Raw genomic sequence first — 22,709 nt, 5'->3', positions numbered from 1 at the left:
TTGTGTCCCTAAGGGGCATCCCTCAGCAGAGACCGTCCGGTGAAGTGTCCAGGTTCCTGTCTGAGTGGTATAAAAGCTCCCTTGTAGGAGAACCAGGGAGGATACCTGAAACATTTATTTAAAATAGAGGTGAATGATCCCAAGGGCGCATGTGCCGCGTGGATGCTGAGAGATTCCACCCAGAGGCTGGGTAGTGTTCTTCCTCCTAAAGCCCTCCAGCTCAGATGCTTCTTCTACATCTAGGAGATGTTCTGAATCCCTGCTTCTGTCTCCTGGTTTGTGCTCTCATTAGTGCCACAGGTATTTACCGCAAGGCTATCAGAGGCTCCATGCACAGTGCTGGAGGCTGTGGGAGATTTCAAGGTGAATGAAACACAGCGGTTCCCTCGGAGATTGACGCCTTCCCGAGTGGCCTCTTCTCCCAAGCCTCCCACTCTTCCATGCTGCTAGGCTTTGTGTTAATATCCTCAGACTAAACCTGAGATGGGGCAATAACGGAACTGTTATGTGCCTCAGAAGTGAGAGAAGGGAGGTGAAGTGGAGGGAGAGGGTATAAACCTAAGTCATCGTGTCTACTAGGGAAGGACAGGGTGCAACATCAAAGCAGGAAGGTAGGAGATAGATCCATGGTATTGGAAATAACCTTTGAACAACTCTGTTCTGGACAAACCAAGTTATATGCAATTCTCTGAACAAACCTCAGCTTTGTTACCAACAGGGTTTGGCTGTGGTGGTTTTTAAATCTAGAACACATATACTCATTTTGGAAAAAAAAAGAAAATACATTCTATGGATCTCTCAAGTCCCAACCCGAATGTCAGTTTCCAACATAAGTTATTCTTATCTTTTTACTAAACGCAAAATCAGTTCTTTTTTTATTAATAGTCCCATAGCAATTTAGATTTACTTAATACATTGACCAGGAGCTGTTTGATGAAGTGTCTCTTACACCAGCAGCTCATTAATATGGCCCAGGGCTCACCTCACGTCTGGTGCATTTGGGGATGGCCGTAAATGATTGCCAAACCCCTGTAGGTCCGGCATAGTGGAGGCCCATGGAGAAAAGTGAAGAATGAGAGGGTGGCTTTGGTTGCTGCATTGTTTCTCTGTTTCATTTTACCTGCAAAGTGACATATATAGCCACAGGAAAGTGGCTTTGCTTTACTCATTCACTCAACTTCTGTTTGTTGAGTGTCTGTGATGTGTCTGGCACTCTAGGAGGCCCTGGGGACACTTGTGTGTGGCCTGAGACTTGCAGCCTGAGACTGAGCTCAAGATGCTGAGGAATATTAGAGGTGTTCTGGTTGGTTTTTCTTCTCTCATTCCTTTTCTTGAATCAAATGTCACTCTGTTGTTCTAAAGTTAGAAAAATACCGTCGTCTTTCTAATAGAGTTCCCAGGAAACTTTTTAGCACCTTGCCCAGGAAACTCCCCATATAACTGATTCTATGTATTGGGAAAAAGCAATGTTTTAATGTGAAAATCAAGTAAGATGGAGGAAGGCAGGGCAAGAAAAATATAGAGAAAGAGAGAGGGAGATAGGGAGAAAGAGATGGCAAAGATGGGAGAATGACCCACATATAATAAGAATAGCAGTATTATTTGCAAAGTAAGTTAAAATGGGTGTGTGAAATTAAATTAATAAGTCTATAAATTCTGATGTGTAAAATGTAATTTTATTTGTACTGTGATTGGTAATTTCTTTTGTGACATCCTCATTTTGTCTGAGTCAGAAAACTATTCATTCTTAAAAAAGTTAAAATTACTGATTTCCCAGTGAAGCAGGTTTAAAGTCAGCTCTGAACATCCCTTCACTCTCTCTCAAGGATGTTAAGGGTCCGGGCTGTGGAGAGGGCATTTTGGCCTTGGCTAGAGCAGGCATCTCTCCTCCATCCTGCCTGTGCCACCCACTCCTGGTCATGACCTTCCGTATGCCTCTGCCCTGGAGTCAGGGGCACCTGGGCGGGCTCAGGGGCTTGACCTTCTCCATTGCGAGCTCCTCCCACCTTCTCCAGACTCTGTGAAGCACTGGGAGACACAGGGGTGTCTCCATGAGGCCACAGCTGGGAATGAAGGAGCCCTGCATTACCCCTGGACACACAGACACAGTGCAAGGATTTCTGTCTTGTTCTGTCTCCTCACCCAGCTTGGGTCTGGGTCCCAGGTATGGTGGGGAAACACGATACTGGGCTTCCCCAGCCTCCGCGCCACCGTCACGCTCATCACCACAGCTCCAGTGGTAAGTTCTGGCAGTAACCAGACCACTTTAAGCAGGACTCAGCTTTATTCCTTCTCACTGGGCAGGACCCTCCAGCCAGGGCTTCCAGCCACCCCTGCCTATATCCAAGCACAGGACAAGAGTTCCGACTTCTCCTTGGGATGGAGCGCCTGTGGGGAGGGGTGGGCCACCACCTTTGCTGTTTGGGCAACTCAACCATTCCACACTGCGGGCTTTGTTTTATTTCTTATAGTGGAGAAGGAGGACGCAGGAGAACGTACCATCCTATCTCCGTTACACATACTTCATGATGTACACCTGAAATACACACACACACACACAGACTCACACACATGCACACACATATACACACACATACACATACATACACACACAGGCATACATACACACACACACATACATGTACACACACGGATTTGCACACACACGGATGTGCGCACATGTGCACACACACGTAAACATGCACATACACCTTTTAGCATTCTCCCTTCCCCCAGCTCACAGCCCTTGTTCCTCTTAAGCAAATACCTTTCTTCAAGCAACATTTCTAAGCCTTTGATCAAGTGTGGCTACAGCTACTGCACCCTGAGCCATCCATCTCCATTTTCCGAGAACAAATGTGGCAAATCCCGGCTTGAACTTCACACTGAAGAAAAGGTTTCCTCAAATTTTTGTGTTTTCTGCTGCTTGAGACTGGAAAACATTTTACCTAATGTATTTTTTCTTTTTGCTTAAGATGCAAAAATGCCTAAACGCCTGCCTTAGGTACCTAATCATATATATGTGTATATATATACACACACACACACACACACACATTTATTTATTTTATATTTATGAATATTGAAGTGTACTGTTTGAATTGGATTTTTTAACACAGAAAGATATATCTGTCTTTCCGTAGCTATCTATCCATCCATCTATGTATCTATCTATCCATCTATTTACATTTCTATCCATCTATCTGTCATCTGTCAATCTATCTACCTAACCAGATGGATATCTACCTACCTATCCATTCATCTATCTGTCCATCTATGTATCTGTCCGTCTATTTATCTGTCTGTCTAATCCTCCATCTTTCTATCATCTGTCCATCTATTCATCTATCATCTATCTGTCTAATATATTTAACTATTATCTATCCATCCGTCTTTCATCTATCTATCCACCTGTCTTTCCATCCATTCATCTATCTATGCATCTATGTATCTATCCATCTATTTATCTATCTAATCCATCCATTCCCCCATCCATCTATCATCTATCCATCTATTAATCTATGAATCATCTATCTGATATATCTATCATCTATCCATCCGTCATCTATCTGTTCATCTATCTATCCATCCATCTCTTTATCTATCATCTGTCTCTCTGTTTATCTGTATATCTGTCATCTATCGATCATCTATCTATCTATCTATCTATCTTTTATCTCTCATCTGTCTATTGGTTGCGTCAGCAGATTCAGCAGATGCTGAGCAGTGTGTGTTGAAAAGAGAGGTAGGAGACCCCTACCTAGCCAGTCAGTAGATTAATGTGATCTCTGGTAAATAGTGGACAGTTAAGTCTCACAGCTAAGTCAACCTGTATCCTGTTTTGAACATTAGTTTAATCTTCGAGTCACCTCAAATTATTTTTCAAAAATAGTTGTGATACCAATGTTGAATAAGTTCGCAAATAGCTATGCTGTATGACAACCATATTTAGAAATTGCTTGTATTACTACTAAAGCATGTTTGAAAATAGTTTACTGACTTAGAAAGAGTATTTATGTTGTGGTAAAGTTAATTACATGGTGATAAATAAAATGTCTTTAGAAATCAAACATGGAGCAATGTCAGAAGTGCTAAGCACTGAAGAAGTGCAAAATGTATGTTTCCCTATTGTATTTCATTTAAAAGTCAAAATTTTGCTGCTTTAACTGTTTGAGTTAAATTTTGCTGTGTGGTATTTATTGTCAATGTACCATGTATCTTGATCTCACACAAAATCAGTTCTCCAGTATTTCTTACCGTTACCAACTACTAACAGTTGTATAAATTGTGCAACATAATTAATCTACGGTGCACTAAAGTTACTTGCCAATAGAAAGGCACTGCTAGCTTTTTTTTCCTGGAATTTTCCTCTGAGACTTCTTTCCAGAAAACCAAATTAGATGATCTTATGTTATATCTGATATATGTTACTTCAAACATAGTAATCATAAATCAGTGAAAACTTCGTTTATTATATATTTGAAGTTGAAAACACACATGGCTTTTAAATTGAACTGATTCATGTGTTAGATAAAACGAGAGCAAAAGATTGAATTAATAAATTAGAATTGGGGTCTTATTTAGTTTCAACCTCAACTTGATTGATTCTCACGTGGAGGCGTCTCCTTGGCTATGCTGCTGGAATGCTGTTTACCCGCATTGGCTCTGTTTGCCAGCTGCAATCACATGAGGAGGTTGCTCCTGTTAATATTTGTAATGCTTTCAAATTAGAGAAGCTTCCATATTCTATTGATGGCTATTTCCGATAATCTGCAAAAAGGTTTCATGATCGTAATGATGGAATGAGTTCTATACTGTACTCTCAATGTACTGAATATGAATGTGTGCAGAGATTTCTGGACTAGGTTGTGATAACAGGTGATGATTGTGAAGCCCGGGAGCAATCCTCCACTCTCCACTGGAATCGGCTTTCAAAACTCTCCTCTGGTGGAAATCTGAGAAGAGTAAGAGCTGAGTTCAGGTTCTGGAGAGTGCACGTGACTACCTCGATGAGTGAGAAGGAAGGAACAGTCTAATAGAAGCAGCATAAATGTTTTTATTTTAACTTTTAAATTATAGAGGAATAGAATCAGGAAAAAAATCATCATTTGAATATATAAAGAAAAATTTACTTGTGATAGTACCACTCAAAAATGGGTTGTGTCTATCTTCCTGATATTTAGATGTAAATATAGATAGAGAGATCATTGTTATTTTGAGTACATACAATTTTGGATTATTCTTTTTTCCTTTTCTATATTGCTACATATGTCCTTTTTATTTTTCTTTATTGCTACATATATTTTATATTTGCCTTTTATAAAGCAGCGTTGCATTCTTTCAAATATATCCAAAAAAACTTAATCAAGCACAGTCCTATTGTTGGCCATTTTCATGTCTTCCAAAGAATATCACTGACCAGAAATTTCCTATATTTTGGATGATAAACATATATTATATTGCCAGAAATGAAATCAATTAGTCAGAGTGGTGATATTTTCTTTTCTAAAATTGACAAAAACTATAGATATTTATGGTGTACATGATAGTCTGAAATACTAATACATTGTAAAATGGCCAAATCAAGCTAATTAACATACCCATTACTTCACATATTTGTCATTTTTCATGGTGACAACTTTCAACATCTCTCCAGGCAATTTTCAAATATACAATATGCTGTTATTAACTACAGTCGCCATGCTGTACAGTAGATCTCCTGAGCTTTTTTCTCCTAAGTGAAATTTTGTATTATTTATTTCCTCTCCTTCCTCCAGTCCCTGGTACCCACACTCTGCTACTGTGAGTCCTATTTTTCCAGATTTCACATAGAAATGAGACCATGCAGTGCTTGTGCTTGTCTTTCTGTGCCTGGTTCATTTTCCTTTGCATAATTTCCCCCAAGATCAACTGTGTTGTCACAAATGGCAAGATTTCCTCTTTTTTTTAAAAAAAAGGCTGAATAGTATTTCATTGTGTACGCCCACACACACATGCGTGCGCGCGCACACATACACACACCCCACATTTTATTTATCCATTTCTCGGTCCAGTGTTGGACCCTTGCATTGATTCCACGGCTTGGCTATTGCGAGTAATGCTGCAGTGACTATGGGAGTGCAGCTATCTCTTCGACGTATTGATTTCATTTCCTTCAGATATACGATCAGAAGTGAAATTCTAGATCATGTAGTAGTTCTATTTTTAATTGTTTGAGGACCCCCTATAGTATTTTCTGTAATGAGTATGCTAATTTATATATTTTACATTTCTAACAACAATGTACAAGGGTTCCCTTTTCTCCACATCCTCACCAACACTTACTATCTTTTGTCTTTTCTATAGTAGCCATCTTAACAGATGTGAGTTGATATCTCACTGTGGTTTTAATTTGCATTTCCCTAATGATTAATGACACGGAACACCTTTCCATATACCTGTTGGCCATTTTTACGTCTTTTTTAAAGAAATGTCTATTCAGGTCCTTTGCCTGTATTTTACATGGATGATTTGTTTACTCGTGATTTCCTTGTTTGAGTTCTTTGTATTTGTGGATATGAACTCATTACCAGATATTTTGTTCTCCAGTATTTTCTCCTATTCTGTAGGGTGTCTCTTCACTCTGTTGCTTGTTTCCTTTCCTGTGTATAAGGGTTTTAGTTTGATGTCATCTCATTTGTCTGTTTTTGCCTGTGTTGCTTGTGCTTTGGGGATTTAGGCTTATTGATTGTTTTTTTCTCAAAACAGAATACAATTTGCTACTTATACCTAAAGGAATATTGGTTGGATGTAGGAAAAAAATGCATGGAAAGAGAGAGGTTTTATAGGAGCACAGAGCCTTCCACGACTAAGCAGTGATGTGCTATGTACTGCAGTCATTGAAACACAGTGCTTGCTAAGTTGAAGCAATGCCCCCCATCCCTCCCTTTCTGTTTGAACCCCCCTGGAATGTTACATTAAATATCAGGGGCTCAGGTTAGGGGGATCATTGAAAAAGTGGCCACATTCAAATTGCAACTCTTCCTACCCGAGGACTTTCGTGTCATTTTATTTATTTTCTTCATGGCGCATTGTGACACTTTTTTGTTTTCTTTATGTTTGGTTTGGTTACTTTTTTCTTTCTTAACTATCAGGTTATCTCCATGATGTTGGGGTTGTGCGCTATTCACTTCTGCTGCTTTGGTACTTAGAGTGTGACACATGGTAGATGTTCAATGAAAATATATCGAAAGAATGGTGAAAACTATGGATATTAAAATTTAGGTAAATAGAAAGAACTGGAGATTGATACCTGGAATAGAAAACACAAAGATATAGCAATTGTCTTTTAAAAAAAAAGTCTTATATGAGGTTTAAACACAGATCAATGAGCAAAAACTATGGTGGCGGAATATGTCTACAATTACAGATGTCTTAAATAAGTGTTATGGCTAGCAATTAAAATGGGAATAATGACTGGGTTTTGTTTTTTATATTTTTCACATTTAAAATTAGTACCTGTTATGTTCTTACGATGCTGGGTTTCTCAAAATTAGTTCCACAGAACTCTAGTTGTCCTAGATTCCTGGAGGGAAAAAGAACTTCCTAGACAGACAAATCTGGAAAAGTCTACATCCTTTGAATTCTCTTCATTATTTTCTAAAATAAGCTTTTGCATATTAAGTTTTATTAAGATAAGACACCCCTTTAGAAAACAAGAAAGGTGTTTAATTTTGTTTAACCTAGAATTTTCCCAATTGGTTTGACTCTGATTTGACGGCTGTTGTAGACATCTATGGCAATCCCCAGAGAGTGTTTCATAGATGCCATGGGGGGGATGCTGGTGCAATGTTACTGGAATGATATTTATTCTGATATTATAGATATGGATTTTTTTTTTCACTCAGCAAGAAAGCAAAGCATCTATTTATGTTTCCCCTGTGTTGTCTCTATTATTAACTTCATCCATCCACACTGATAACTGTGCTTCTTTTCCTGCAAAGACTCCTTATTTCACTTCTGTTTCCTCAACAACAGCCCGGGGTTTCTCAAACTAAAAACATGAGTAGAATTTCCTCTTGTAACAGTGGGCTTGTCAGATAGTGAAATAAGACTACATTTCATTCAATGCCAGAAGCCAGGCTCAGAAGAAGTCATTGGGTGGTGTTCAAACCTGATCTCTGCCTCTCACACTTTTGAATGCAGCTGTCCAGTTGGTGTTCTGTGACAGGGTTTTGTTAATGTTTGCAACCGTCAAGCTCCATGTTTGCAGATGCAGCTGTGGAGCCAGGACAGTTTTTTCTCTAACTCCAGGCTGGATGGATTGTTTTCTTCTAAACACGGGCGCGCTCAGTGGCTCACACCTGTAATCCTAGCACATTGGGAGGCTGAGGCGGGTGAATCACTTGAGGTCAGGAATTCAAGACCAGCCTGGCCAACATGGTGACACCCTGTCTCTACTAAAAATACAAAAATTAGCCGGGCATGGTTATGCACACCTATAGTCCCGGCTATGCGGGAGGCTGAGGCAGGAGAATCGCTTGAACCCGGGAGGTGGATGTTGCAGTGAGCCGAGATCATGCCACCGCACTCCAGCTTGGGTGACAGTGCGAGACTCCGTCTAAAAATAAAACAAACAGAAACACAACAACAAAAAGAAAAGTAAAACAAATCATTCTTTTCCTATAAGAATTTCTGAAATATAATATCACTAGCTTTCTTTTAAATATAATTAACATGTGTGATAGTAAAATACGTTCTTTACTGAGATATTTTCTTAACCTAGCCTTTTTTACTTCTTGTTTTTGTAAAATATTTATTCATGATGAATGACATCCAACTTCCTCTTGTTTTCAGGGTACAAAATTTATTCACATTTGTTTTCTTATTAAAGCCACAACATTCAGTAAGGTCATTTTTGCTATTTATTTTCTATCTTAGTCGTGACAAGTTAAGGTTCATATGTTTGTTTAGCTGTGAAGGTGGAAGAACAGGAATCTGAACCCAAGTCTTTTGATTTTATAACCTTTGCTAAATCACAGGGTTGCCTCTATAAATCATACCAAATGGATTGCTTAATGTCTTATGCTGTTTTAACTGCACAACGTCGGAGCGGCCATTTTGCTGATTTTTTTTTTTTTTTCCTAAAGAAGTCTTCTGTGAATAATTTGGGTTTTTTGTTTTATTTTTTAACTGCTTAGGGTTGGTGCAAATGTACAGTTTTCTTGTGAGGACAATTACGTGCTCCAGGGATCTAAAAGCATCACCTGTCAGAGAGTTACAGAGACGCTCGCCGCTTGGAGTGACCACCGGCCCATCTGCCGAGGTAAGGCACCTGTGGTGGGGTAAAGCCCGGATTATCTCTTTCTTTAGGGTTGGCATTTTTTTTTTTTCTGAATATACAATTTAAGCATGAAGCATTGTCTACAGGCAGAGTACCACTTGGTAGTAAGGTACGTTTTCATAGTGATGTGGGTAATAACAGAAATCTTTCCTTGGAATTTGTTAAGAAGCTAACATTTCCAAGAATATTTTTGTGTTTTACATTTGAGGACAGATGTGAGCAAAGCCATGCATACTCACTGTAACTTGGTATCTATACACACACACACTGTGCATATGTGTGAATATATGTTCCACAGCTGGACCTGCCAGAAAGGTTTCTGTGCGCCCCACAAATCTGAAAAGTTCACTTTCCCACTTCAGTGAGGTTGAACTTTTTAGGTATTAATTACATGTAGTAATAAAAGGAATTATTAACCCGATTCCAAATCATCATTTTATTAGTGAATGATCTTTAATCTCTAACATAGTTAGCAGAGTAAAATATTCATCATTATTATCGTCATCATTTTCAAATAAAATGTATGTAGTCAGCAAACGTTAAATTGTTTATTGGTTACTGCTATGAAGTATATACAAATTCTTACCAGAATTACAGAAATCATATTGAAACCAGAAGAAAATTACTTTGGTTGTTTTAAAATGAAAAATAATATAAAATTAAAGAAATGCTAGGTTTGGAAGTTTTGTTTTTGAATTTTGGCCGTAAAATGATTCATGTAAACTGGTAGTTTTGGGAGGAAAAGCACTAGTTTGACTGAAAAGGAAAGCTTCCTATTTAAGAATACCTTATCTTTCCATATAATCTTTTCGTGTGAATGGACTTAACCATTTTAAACTTTTAAGCATTTTAGTTATATAAAAAATAATGGTGCAGGAAGCATAGTGCCTGTGAAATTAACTAGTTGCCAGACATGTCACTACTGTCATCTAAGCTAAGAATACTCTTTGGCACCATTTACTGTATTGTGCCTGGTCCCTATAACCACTTGGCCAGTCACATGTAGGGGACACAGCTTTGCCGGACCCGTCCCAACAGGAAGGGCAGGGTGGGTATATGGCCCAGCTGACAGCGAGCTGTCACCTCTTAAATGGAGACCCTTCCCAGAGTCAACAGTGTCTGGTCAAGGAAAGGCACATGGCCATTTCCTTCTTTTTGTCACTAGACTACTTTGATTGTACATTTTTCAATTCTAACATAAGACTCTTAAGCACGTCAAAGAACCATACTAAAATTCATGTTCCCACTAGAGCTGCTGATGCACAAGCCTCCCAACTGCACACGAGGAACGAGTCACATGGATTATTTTTCCTTTAGGGGAAAAAAAAAATTCCTTCAATAGTTTTCTTGCTCTTATATCCCAGAAATAGACTTCATTATTTTTAAAGTTCACTTTTGACAAATAGTGAATGTGCATTCTTTTAAATGTTGCTTTTAAATCAATATTTTAGAGTAACTTAAATATGTGCCTTTATATTATTGGATGTTCTAAGTTAACCCATGACATTGCCTTCCTTGGCCCTGACTCTCATCTCAAACTCAAAGCGCTTTCTCGGTATCCTGTCCCAAACATATCACACGCTCAGAGGTGCTTACGTCTTAGGAAACAGCTGCTCCATCCAGGCTGAAGGTGGAGACATTTCTCCCATCCTTCTCAACCCCCCAACTACTCGTGCTTAGAGAGAGTTAGACGAGGATTCTTTGTGGTTTTCCGTTCTCATCGATTCATGTGTCCCACTTGATCATACTTAGGAAGAGAACACTTTCTCCACAGGGCCTCTCTTGCTTGGTGTGTTTGGTTTGGTGTCTGGAAAAGTTACTAGTAACCGCCAAGACTCTGCCTCTTCCTTTCAACTCCACAGGCAAAGAGTGCCTGGCTTATCCATCTTCTCTTCTCACTGACGATTCCCTTGTTTTACTTAAGTTAGATATACCTTGATCATCATTGAATGGTTCTTTAGTTCTCTTTAAGTTTATTACTTATAATAAATTTAGTAAGAACTAAAAATGTATTTGAAGTAATAAACTTAATTTATTTTTCTGAAATAATAACTTACAGTGCTGGAAATAATTCCTAAGAAAGTGTTTTTACAGTGGATGGGTTTTACCAGTGTTGACTCAGACAAAGGCCAGGCTCTCACATATTTTTGAGATAATCTTTTCTCCATCTTGGACTCCTGCCGAGACGTCAAAGGGACAATGCTCCTTAGCTATCTAGTTGCATCCGTTGATAAGATGGATAAGAAACCCTCAATTTCTTAAAAAGTGTCCTTTCTAGGAGGTAATACTTGTGTTCTGACCTTACGGTCATTCTGAGGTTTCAGGGCACGGCTGTGCAGCCACACACTCTGCCTTTCCTGTCTCGAGTGCTGCCGCAGCTCTCGCTTCCAAATTTCAGCCTCTTTTGCCATCTGCAAAGGCTGAGAAGTTTCAAAATCATCCAGCCCTGATTCCTTTGTGTTTGACAGTCCTCCCCTCAATTTATGTCTTTCCTATCATGTTTTAGTATCAGCAGCAAGAAGAAATCAAGCGGCCTCTTGGACACATGGCCTGGAAATCTCCTTAGCAGTTCTTCTGTGTTTGTCACCGAACACCCTGCTTCCCACCTAATCACAGAACCACTTCTGCTAAGCTCCTGCCACCTCTTTCAGTTTCCAGGAATGTCTCTCTTTCTGAGTCCCACCAAGAGTATCGTTACGAGATAGATTTCTACCAGCCGTCTATCCGAGGCACCTGAGGCCTCCTCTATGACACTCCCCCAAACCTGGCAGCTCTGACCCACTACCCAGTTCCAAAGCTGTGCCCACGTTTGCTTCAGCAACACCTCGTGCCCAAGCACTTGACTCTGTGAGTAAAAATTCCAGCAGAGAAGCAAATCCACTAGGATGGAGACAAATGTATGGGCTTAGATCAGGGAACTGGCTCACACGGTTGGTAGGGCTGGCATTGTATCTGAATTCTGAAAGACCGGCTGTTGGGAAGGAAAGATAGGGATCAGGCCAGGCTCCCCGGGAAGAGGTCAAAGCTGCTGTCCACAGGCAGGGGTCTCTCTGTAAGGGAAATTCTAAGCCCTCGTTGAAGACTTCCCAAATGATTATGTAAAGGCCACACAAAACAATCTCCTTAACTTAGAGTCAGTTGATAAGGGACATTATTTATGCCTCCAAAATCCCTTCACAGGAACACCTAAGTTAGTGCTGGATTGAATAACTGGGAAAAGTATGTGTTTATTTCCCAAACTATGTATGTGACTTTGAAATATTTAGTAGCTATACTAAAAAGGTACCGAGAAACAGGTGAATTGAATTGTGATAACATTTTATTTAACCCAAAGACTCCCAAACAGTATCACGTTAACATATAGTTAATACAAATGTGATAATGAGATGTTTTACATATTTTCTTTTTTTCATACTGTGCTTTGGAAATCCAGTGTGCATTTTATACCTTGAGCATAGCTCGTCTCAGACCGGCTGCATTTCAGGTGCCCAGCAGCCACGTGCCGTTAGCAGCTGCCACATGTGACAGCACAAGTTTAGACATTTACAGTGGTGATTTTCTTCTTCACTATGAAGAGCCATCAACACCCTTGTAGTTGTGAAGAAGAGAAATGAGCCCAGTGATTTGTGCCACACTTCCTGGCTGGCATCCCTCTGTAGAACACTCTTCAATTAAAATCCGTAAGCTCCTCAGGCTGACAACTTTTAGGAACCCTGAGTATGTCACCATTCCCTCTTTTAAGTAGCGTCTCAATTCGCTTCCAATAATGGATTCATCCATTAGAGAAGAGCTGAAAAGCATTTATAAAAGTGGAGCTTTTATAACTATTTCTATAAAAAGATAACGTTAGATATCTCAAGTGTCCAGGAAAACGGACAAATGCTACCTAAAACAGACTACGGGGAATCGTTCTTTGCTATCCGATAGGTTCTGTACAACAGGGACCATTTTCCAAGTTCATTTGTCACTCTGCCATTGCCACAAAAAATAGTATCTAAAAAGACAGCATTGGCCCAGCACGGTGGCTCACGCCTGTAATCCCAGCACTTTGGGAGGCCAAGGTGGGCAGATCACCTGAGGTCAGGGGTTCAAGACCAACCTGACCAACATAGTGAAACTCCGTCTTTACTAAAAATACAAAAATTAGCTGGACATGCTGGTGCATGCCTGTAATCCCAGCTACTGGGGAGGCTGAGGCAGGAGAATCACTTGAACCTGGAAGGTGGAGGTTGCAGTAAGCAGAGATCGTGCCACTGTACCCCAGCCTGGGTGACAAGAGCAAAACTTCATCTCAAAAAAAAAAAAAAAAAAAAGACAGCATCATAGTTTTGATTTTTCCTAATTTATCTTCTAAAGGTGGCCTAATAATGATCGTTTCTGCCATGTATTCTCCACTCGACCATCTATCAAATACAAAAAAATGCCCCTGATCCGAACATCATGCCCATTCTGAGCATAAATCTATTCCAGCGAGGTGCGTCCAGGAAGGACTGACTCTCAAGGTTCCTATTTTCATGAAGGGTCTGTAACTCTGAAGGAATGATCATGCCTCCTCGGGAGCAGGAATATCTGATGGAAGCATTTGATACATTGCAGTGAGTCAGAAGTGATCCTTCCATCTGGCGGCTGGTGTGGTTAGCCAATGCTTACATTAGCTAATTAGCTCTGAGAACCGGGGCAACATTACCTTTTCTTCCTGTTACCAAACAGATGAACGGTTGTCATAGCTCAGTAATTATACAAGTGATTTTGTTTGAAATTACGCTTACTTCATTTAGGAATATGAAAACAACCATTATGATTTTTTTGCAGGGTAAAACATTATGAGCTGTGTAAAACTGTGTGAGTATCTTTAACTGGCAGTAGATTTTTAAAATAAGCAAACAAAATGGAGAGAAGAGTATCTCGTTGTATTTTTTTTAAGTAAAATGATCAGGCTGGTACTTCATTCCATCAGTCTTTAGGGGCAATTTATGTAGAGAACTTCCTTCAATGCTAATGCTCTTTGATCTGTAGAGTTAATGTTTTGAGTTGCTCCCTGAGATGAAAAGCCCTCTAAGAAAAATAAAGTATTATTGGCAGTTGTAACTGTGGTTTCATGGAAGCTAATTGGAGCCAGCCAGAGCCAAAGAAAAAGTTATTGCCTTGAAATTTCAGATTAGGTTAACTAAAAAATATTCTTAATTTATGAACTCATCATTTACCAAAAACTTTTACAATGTTTTCTTTTCCATCCGTGTTTTCTGTCCATGTAGAAATGACCTTTTAAAGAGTAATAAGATCATTTACTTCAAAAGATGACTCTTCATTCTACCAGGTTACAGATCCAGTGTCCGTGTCAGGATAATATTTTGTGTATTTGATCAGGTAGCCACTATCTCAGAGATTTAGAGAGACAAACACAAGGTTAACTTTTTAATTCCCATGAATTTTGAGAAATGTCTGTTGTTGTTTCCTGACTCCTGCAGCTTTATACTTTTTACCTGAAGGTCGCCTGGGAGAAAATATTTTTCTTATTATTATTTTTACTAAGTTATTGGCAATAATATAGTTTTGTATCTTATACTACTCTCATACTGTATTGACATAAAATAACCTGAAAGCTAACCTTCAGTTAGCTTTTTACATTCCTAGAGCAGGCCATATTCCTAGAGCAGGCCACATTAGCTAATTACATTCCTAGAGCAGGCCAGGGATGTTTCTGTCTTAGGATTCTTGCACTTGGTTTTCCCTCTCTGGAGTGTCCCCCTCCCTCCAGGTATCTGTGTGACTGTCCATTTGTGCCTTTCATCAAATGCCATCTGAGCCCACGTCCTTCCATAACCACTTCTTACAGAGCAGGCCTTTTCCCTCACTTTATAAATCTTTTATCTGCCTTTCTTCAAAGCTATTTTCTCCTTCTGACATTGTATGTGTGTGTGTTTGTTAATTTCCTGCTGAAGGCAAGAAACTTAATTTTGTTCTCTCTCCACCATACCCTCAATGTTCAACTCATAATGAGCACTGCATGTACACTTTTTTTTCTTATTTTTTTTTTCTTTTTGAGACAGAGTCTCCCTCTGCTGTAGTCACCCAGGCTGTAGTATAGTAGTGCTGTATTGACTCACTGCAACTTCTGCCTCCCAGGCTCAAGCGATTCTTCTGCCTCAGCCTCCCGAGTAGCTGGGATTACAGTCACCTGCCACCATGCTCAGCTAATTTTTGTATGTTTAGTAGAGATGAGGTTTCACTATGTTGGCCAGGCTGGTCTCAAACTCCCAACCTCAGGTGATCGACCTGCCTCAGCCTCCCAAAGTGCTGGGATTACAGGCGTGAGCCACCGTGCCCGGCCATGCTGTGACATGTCAGGCCATGTAGTAAATGCTTTATTGTCTTCTTTTATTCAATCCTCAGAGCAATCATAAGTGAAGTTATGATTATTCTAATTAAATAAACTGAGTGGCTTAAAATTACATAAGTTAAGATGAAACAGCTACCAACTACCTAAGCCAGGCCTGGAACCAGGTGTGGTGAAGGAAAGGAAGCTTTTAGCCTCTGTGATGTATTAACTTCATTATGGTGAAAATGTGGACATAAAATTTGTGCTGGATAAAAATGTTTTCTCCTAAAAACATATGAGAAATAGACTATCCAATATAATTATGAATTTGCTTTAAAAAAAAAAAAAGCTTCTAATGTGACCCCTGAAATCCCACTAATTTAAATTTAATCAATTAAAATCTTTCTTCTTTCAAGTAATTTGATTGAGTAGTTACTATACAACTATAAGATTTCCTGGAACTGCATTTAAATAAACAGATAAGTTATTACTTTATATTAAGATAAATGGCATGAAACAAGCCTATTTTATACTTAATAAATATTCAGGTATTAAGTGGATAAATGTCAAAATGGCACGCATTGGCATCCAAAATTGCTTAGTTTTCTTCTCCCTTCCCACTTTCCCTCCTAACATGTTATAATTCCAATTTATCATTCTGTGAATTCTACTTTTACTGAGGAGACAGAAAAGATGTAAGTGAAGTTTGAGTTTACAGGTTTGGAAAACTGTCAAGTAAGTAACATCAGGTGTACATTAGGTCACAGTTATTATCCAAGTACATTTATCAAGCGTGTCAGTGAATTTTACTCTCTTATTAGATGTTATATTTCTGAGAGGCAAGGCCTTTGCAAGACTAGAAAGAGGCATTCTTCTATAGTTTGTATAAAGGTGCGTCTACACATTTCCACTATGGCAGCTTATGGATAGAGATCTTGTTTTAAAAATTGGCTTGGCACTCGTATGTTGTAGTTACTTAATTATGCTGCTTAATCACCTACTTCACTGACTAATTGAATGCCTGTTTAGTGCAGAAGCTAAGGGAAGGAAAGGAGTTTCCCTGCCTCCAAGGATGCTGGGAAATTGTCCAGTCCCAGTCAGAACAGCTTCCCTGGGCTGTCTCCTGCATGAGGAGCTGCCCAATCAGTTCTTTGCATGAAGTGAAAACCCAGCAGAGTCCGTGAGTGAAGAGAGAGGCAGGTGATAAGCCTTCAGATGTCTAGGTTTCTGAGTCAGATCTTTTGGCATCGTTTCGTGAATTCCCAGAACTTTGGGTAAATTTGTATTCAAATAGATCCCCCCAATAGGCGACAAAGCAACATAGATATGGTTTTTAGATAAGATGATGGTAGCCATCTGCTTCTTTTGCAAGAGCCTGCGTGCATTGCTGAGATTTTCTCGACAGCCATTATTCTTCCTGCCTTGTAGGCTGCTGCACCCTTGCCCGTCTAACTAGAGGATTTCTAAGGGAGGACAGCAGACATCCCTAACAGATCATCCCCAAAGCTCCCTGACACTCATTCATTGGATCTACTCAGTATGAAGCTCAGCCCTGTGTCATCTCTTCTTTCTCAGCCTGTCCCATTTTCTTCTCTAGCTCTTCTTTTTCTTTTTTCCAAATACCAAATTTTTAAAAGTTTAACATATGATAGACATGAGAAACCATACCCTTCTGGTGCTTCACAGCAGGCACCTAGGACACAAAACGATGGGCAAGGCCAGCTTTAGGGATCCTTCCATCAGGGAAGCTGGCGGAGGGGAAGATGTGGGTGTGCTCGATGGAGGGCTGTGTGTTGGCTCTTCTCTCTCCTCGATGAAATTCAGAGAAATTAATGTAATCTTTCCTGGCCCAGGTAATAAGGTGAGCTGCAGGACAGCTAGAGGACAACAGACACTCTGTTCACCACCGTGTGGACATCAGCTGGTGGAAATCACAATAGCTCAAGCCACAGGGTGGTTGTTTAATAAGGACTCTACAAATGCATGGTTGAACCTGCAGTCGTTCCAGTTGAAAAACTGAGAGTTATTCTGATTAGTAGAAAACCCTAGATGCAAGGAAGCAATAACTAAATAAATCATAGCGAGCCAGATAAGGGGCACATCATCAGATGGTAAAGAAGCAGATCATTAGGTTGGAGTAGATTTAGAAAGGCAAACACTGAGAAAGGAGCACAAGCTTTCAACAATGTGCTAAGAAGGAGGGTTAGAATTACATCATTACAGTCAGGTTGTGTGACTTAAGGCTGTTACACCTATTCAGAAGCTATGCTAATATTGAGGAAACTATCAGATGCTAAACATTGTTCTAATTGGTGAAGTTAGACAGATGAACAAATCAGACACAAATCTCTGGCCTGAATATTCCCAATATTCATTTCGGATGACCATTTTGATGGCTTCATACAAAAAAATGCAAAAAAATAAATAAATTGTTATTAAAATATGTTGCAAAGATGGAGAGAGATTTCTAAATTTAAAAAGAAACATTATGGGTTCATTTGCAAGCTTTTGGTAAAGAATGTCTGTGAAGGAACTGGGCCCATGACTTGCTTTATGTGAAACTCCGTACTTCATGTGAAACTCCGTACTTCAGAGGCCTGAAAATGTGGTGGATGGACTGGTTTCCTATGCATATTTTACTAAAAGTTACTTCACAGATAAAACATAATGCATGAGATGCATTTCATGAGATGCTGGTAGCCAATTTTCATAAGCCAAGTGAGGGACCAGCTTCACAGCAGGCACCTAGGACACAAAGCCATGGGCAGGACCAGCTTTAGGGATCCTTCCAGCAGGGAACATCTGGGTTAATACCGGGCTGAGCCTACCTCGTCAGTAGGATTGTAACAAATGACGTTCCCCCTGCAAATGTTTTTCAGATGTACTTTCTAAGAGCTTGAAATGCAGACTGACCATGCCAATATGGTTACATTGATTCACAATTAAATCAACAAGTATTGATGAACACTACATGATATTTAGAATAGCTGTGAATTTAAGTGTTACAAAGTAGGAAAATGCAACATAAAGGTATTACAACTCAGATTTTATTGATTATCACTTTTTTCAAAGGTTTTCTAGTTGAATAATGCTAATTTTAGAGGGCTTTAAGATTTCACATCTAAAGTTTATGATCCTCTCTGAGAACAGCTCATTAAAAACAGACTCATTAGACAGTGAGATCTTAGCATACAGGAAGGGTCCATGTTTTCATTCAGTCCTTTGTCTAGTGTCCAACGACACACCTACTGAGTTTTGAAAACCCAGTTATGTTTTACCCATGTTTGTTTTTCATTTGGACAGTAAATGCCAGTATTTTTAAAGTTAATTGTTTTATTTTTATTTATTAATTTTTTTTTTTTAGTAGAGACAGGGTTTCACCATGTTAGCCAGCATGGTCTCGATCTCCTGACCTCATGATCTGCCCACCTCGGCCTCCCAAAGGGCTAGGATTACAGGCGTGAGCCACCACGCCCAACAAAAGTTAATTTTAACACACTTATCAATGTAGACTAGGTCAATTTTTAGCCAATTATTTCCATGGTAAGTAGAAAGCAACGGAACAGTTATCTCAAATCATCTCGTCCCATTTTCACATGTCTGGGACTACAGCATTGTATGCAGTGCTGAGGAGGGACAGGTAAATGCAGAAAGAGGACTGTTCCTAAGGTCAGGGAGTGCATAACCTTTTAGGAGAGAGAGATCTCAGAGGAATAGTCACAGTAGATTAAAGATTAAAGAAGTATTATGAGGAATAGGTATGATTTGTCTTATTATTATTACCATTATTATTACATTGACATGCATGAAAGAGAGAAATGTCTCGTTCTGGAGGCCCTTTGGAAAACCTGTGTTCAATGGTTCTTTTTCCCCCACAAAGTAGCCCTTGTTAAGTCACAAGTCCTGTTCTGCTGCGTTTTGTAGCGGAGGCTCCTAGAAGAATAACTGACTTGAAGACAGGGTTAAACCCAAGGAATGAAAAAATAAAGGATGGGCTATGATGAGGATTAATCCTTCCTATGAAACATTTTTTTCTGTTTGTGTCATAGGATGTCTTAGGAAAATGAAGCAGAAGCTCTCTTACATTAATTTCTTCTTGTGAAATTAGTTTCTTCTGCTCCTTTCTGAAACCCAGTTTAAATTATTAATGTTAAAACCAGAGTCTATGCTGACATTATATTTCTAAACTATGTCTATTGATTTGGAAAAAAAAACTCCTTTCATAAAGTGGAGGCCAATTAAATTATTTTTATATTCCAGACTAAGTTGTATATATTGAATTATGCAATTTCTATGCTTCACTCAGTCTTTCATTTCAACTTTAAGATTTTTTTTAATTTTTAAAGTCACCATTCATATTTTCTTTTTTTAAAGTGTCAATAATGTTTTAAGTTCCTATTTGCATTGTGTGGTAAATAAATTGTTATAGTTTGTTGTAGAATAGAATCTAAAGGTCGAAAGTAACTTTGGAGATCATCTGCTCCAAAATCCTTTTTTAAAGTTGAAAAGGCACCATTTATTGGAGGTCACACAGTGTAAGAGGTAGCTGAGATGGTAACTCTGGTTGAATTCCACTCGACGGTGCCTTTCCTTCTGTCTTACTGCAGTCACTCACAATTAGGTGTGTATGGAGACTCTCTGAACAACAAGATGTACATGAAGACTCTCTCTGAGTCACAATGGGATTTGAAATGGGCTACTTTGGTATTGACATTACCCATGGTGCTATCATCTGTTAGATCCTTTGGTGAGTGGAAAGGCCTTTGGAAAACATAGAGTGCCCCAGCATGACACTGCAGATACCAAACAAAAACACTGCCGGCCCAGCAGTCCACTCACTGATTGGAGTCCATGCACCATGTTTTTACTGTGATTAGATAATAGCTAACTTGAAATTTCCCATAAATGTTATGTCTTTACCAAACTGACAAAATGTTCTAGAAGATAACCTCGTTTCTCTGCGTTTCCAGCTAGAACATGTGGATCCAATCTGCGTGGGCCCAGCGGCGTCATCACCTCCCCGAATTACCCAGTTCAGTATGAAGATAACGCACACTGCGTGTGGGTCATCACCACTGCCGACCCGGACAAGGTAAGGCTCCGCCTCCAACCCCTGTGGCTAGTGCACAGCACCCTCTGATAGGATCTGCTGTTGAAGCAAACAGCCCAGCAAAGTCTGTCCGTCGTTACACTTTACTGTTTGAATTTAAAAGTTCCGGCTGCATCCTGCGTCTAGATGCCACATTCATTGCAGAGCAGCCTGAGATTCAGATACAAAGTGAGTATTCTCAGTGTGGTACCATTTAGTGGTTCTAGAGATGAAGTCTGTGTTCCTCCTTTATGTATCATAGTGCTTTCTCTTATGTCTTTTTCAACTCAAGTCTCATCCACTATATCACAAGCTTTCTCAAATACCCCAGTATTTTTGCATAGTATGACTAAGTGTTGGAAATGCTCCTACTATACTCAGACACAAAAATACTGTCTTTTGGCCGAGCTCGGTGGCTGAAGCCAGTAATCCCAGCACTTTGGGAGGCCAAGGTGGGTGGATCACTTGAGGTCAGGAGTTCTAAAACCAGTCTGGCCAACATGGTGGAACCCCGTCTCTACTAAAAAATACAAACAAAAATTAGCTGGACTTGGTGGCAGGTCATCCCAGGTACTCGGGAGACTGAGGCAGGGGAATCGCTTGAACCCAGGAGACAGAGCTTCAAGTGGGCCAAGATTGCACCACTGCACTCCAGCCTGGGCGACAGAGCAAGACTCCATACCAAAAAAAAAAAAAAAAAGATACAAAACAATACTCTCTTTTGGATTGTTTTCTACAGTTCATGTGTTTCTTCTCATAAACTATATACATTTTTTAAGAATTAAACATCTGAGTGTGTTTTCCTATTTCTTATCTTACTTTGTGTAAAATATGTATTTCCTCCAGGGTAGTAAGAGAGGACAATACTATGTTATTTCTCTGTAAGTTTGTGTACATAGTTTGCAATTATGTTACTACTTTTTAAATCTTAGGATAGAAATTGTAATCACTATCAGGTTTCATTGGCTATCAAATGAATTTTTTTAACTTCTTTTAAGTTCACTATAGATGCTTGCCAGTAGGAAGAAAAAATAAGGTAGACATCTTCATACTGATTTGACTTAAAAAACAAAAACTGTCAGAAAACTATTATAGGTATGGATTTCACTTAAATTATGTAATATTAAAATAATTATATTTATAGTAATATTAAATTTACTGAACCCCACTATTTACCAATTATTGAGTTATTACCAACAGTTCCGTGTCTAAATGATTGTCTCTTCATTTTTACATTTTATTAAAATATCCATCTTATTTATATAGCTTCCTCTCAAAGCTGTTGAGTTCCCAGTTCTAAAAGAGAAGTGTTCTGATTTTAGATTCAGTAAAGTGTTCATCACAGATGCCTTTTGGTTTTGGTTGGCTTATTTTAGTTCTAAAATCTCAGTTATTATTTATGTAAAAATTCAAGCTTTAATGAGCAGAGCTGGGTAAAACTCCAGGGTGTTGCAGGCTTTCTGAAACACTGAGGAATTTCTGGGCTGTCTTTGCTGTGACAGAAGCTTCCGAGTTTGACTCTGGTATTTCTCAGGATGCTAGAGCTGTGCGGTACCCTGGGACATCAACTATAGTGCTACATACCTTGTATTTTCTATACGCTACTGAACGGTTTAGTTATTCCATTTTTTACCAAGAACCTACTATTTTTCAGTACTTGCAATCATCACTTTAGAAACCAGCTCTACCACTCAGCAGTTGCATGAATTTGGGCAAGAGATATAGTAAATAGCATTTACCTTAGAGAGTAGTTGTGAAAAATAAATCAATCCACATGTTGCGTAAGTAAATGTAATATCATTATTATAAGCTGCTAATACTGGTACTGCAACATAAACAAGCATAAGATAAATAGAAAAAAACACTTATTAACAATTCATTATTTACTAAGCCATCTCATTCATTTGTCTAACAAAACGGAGAGTTATATTTCAACCTGAATTAAAATTATATACTATATGACCAGTGTATTGATAATT

At 39.1% G+C, this 22,709-nt stretch overlaps 1 protein-coding gene across 2 annotated transcripts in view; it reads left to right on the top strand.

The window, feature by feature from the left end:
• Positions 1-22,709, top strand: part of CSMD1 (CUB and Sushi multiple domains 1) — a 1,948,922-nt gene that overhangs the window by 1,312,258 nt on the left and 613,955 nt on the right. For both annotated transcript variants that reach the window (XM_073017922.1, XM_007961594.3), the window contains exons 9-10: positions 9,180-9,304; positions 20,612-20,733. In XM_073017922.1, the coding sequence (XP_072874023.1) occupies positions 9,180-9,304; positions 20,612-20,733 (247 nt within the window). The remainder of the gene's footprint in view (positions 1-9,179; positions 9,305-20,611; positions 20,734-22,709) is intronic.

Source organism: Chlorocebus sabaeus, chromosome 8 (assembly GCF_047675955.1).
Source record: "Chlorocebus sabaeus isolate Y175 chromosome 8, mChlSab1.0.hap1, whole genome shotgun sequence".
Classification (NCBI taxonomy): Eukaryota; Metazoa; Chordata; class Mammalia; order Primates; family Cercopithecidae; genus Chlorocebus; species Chlorocebus sabaeus.
This window is presented reverse-complemented; position numbering and strand designations above follow the sequence as displayed.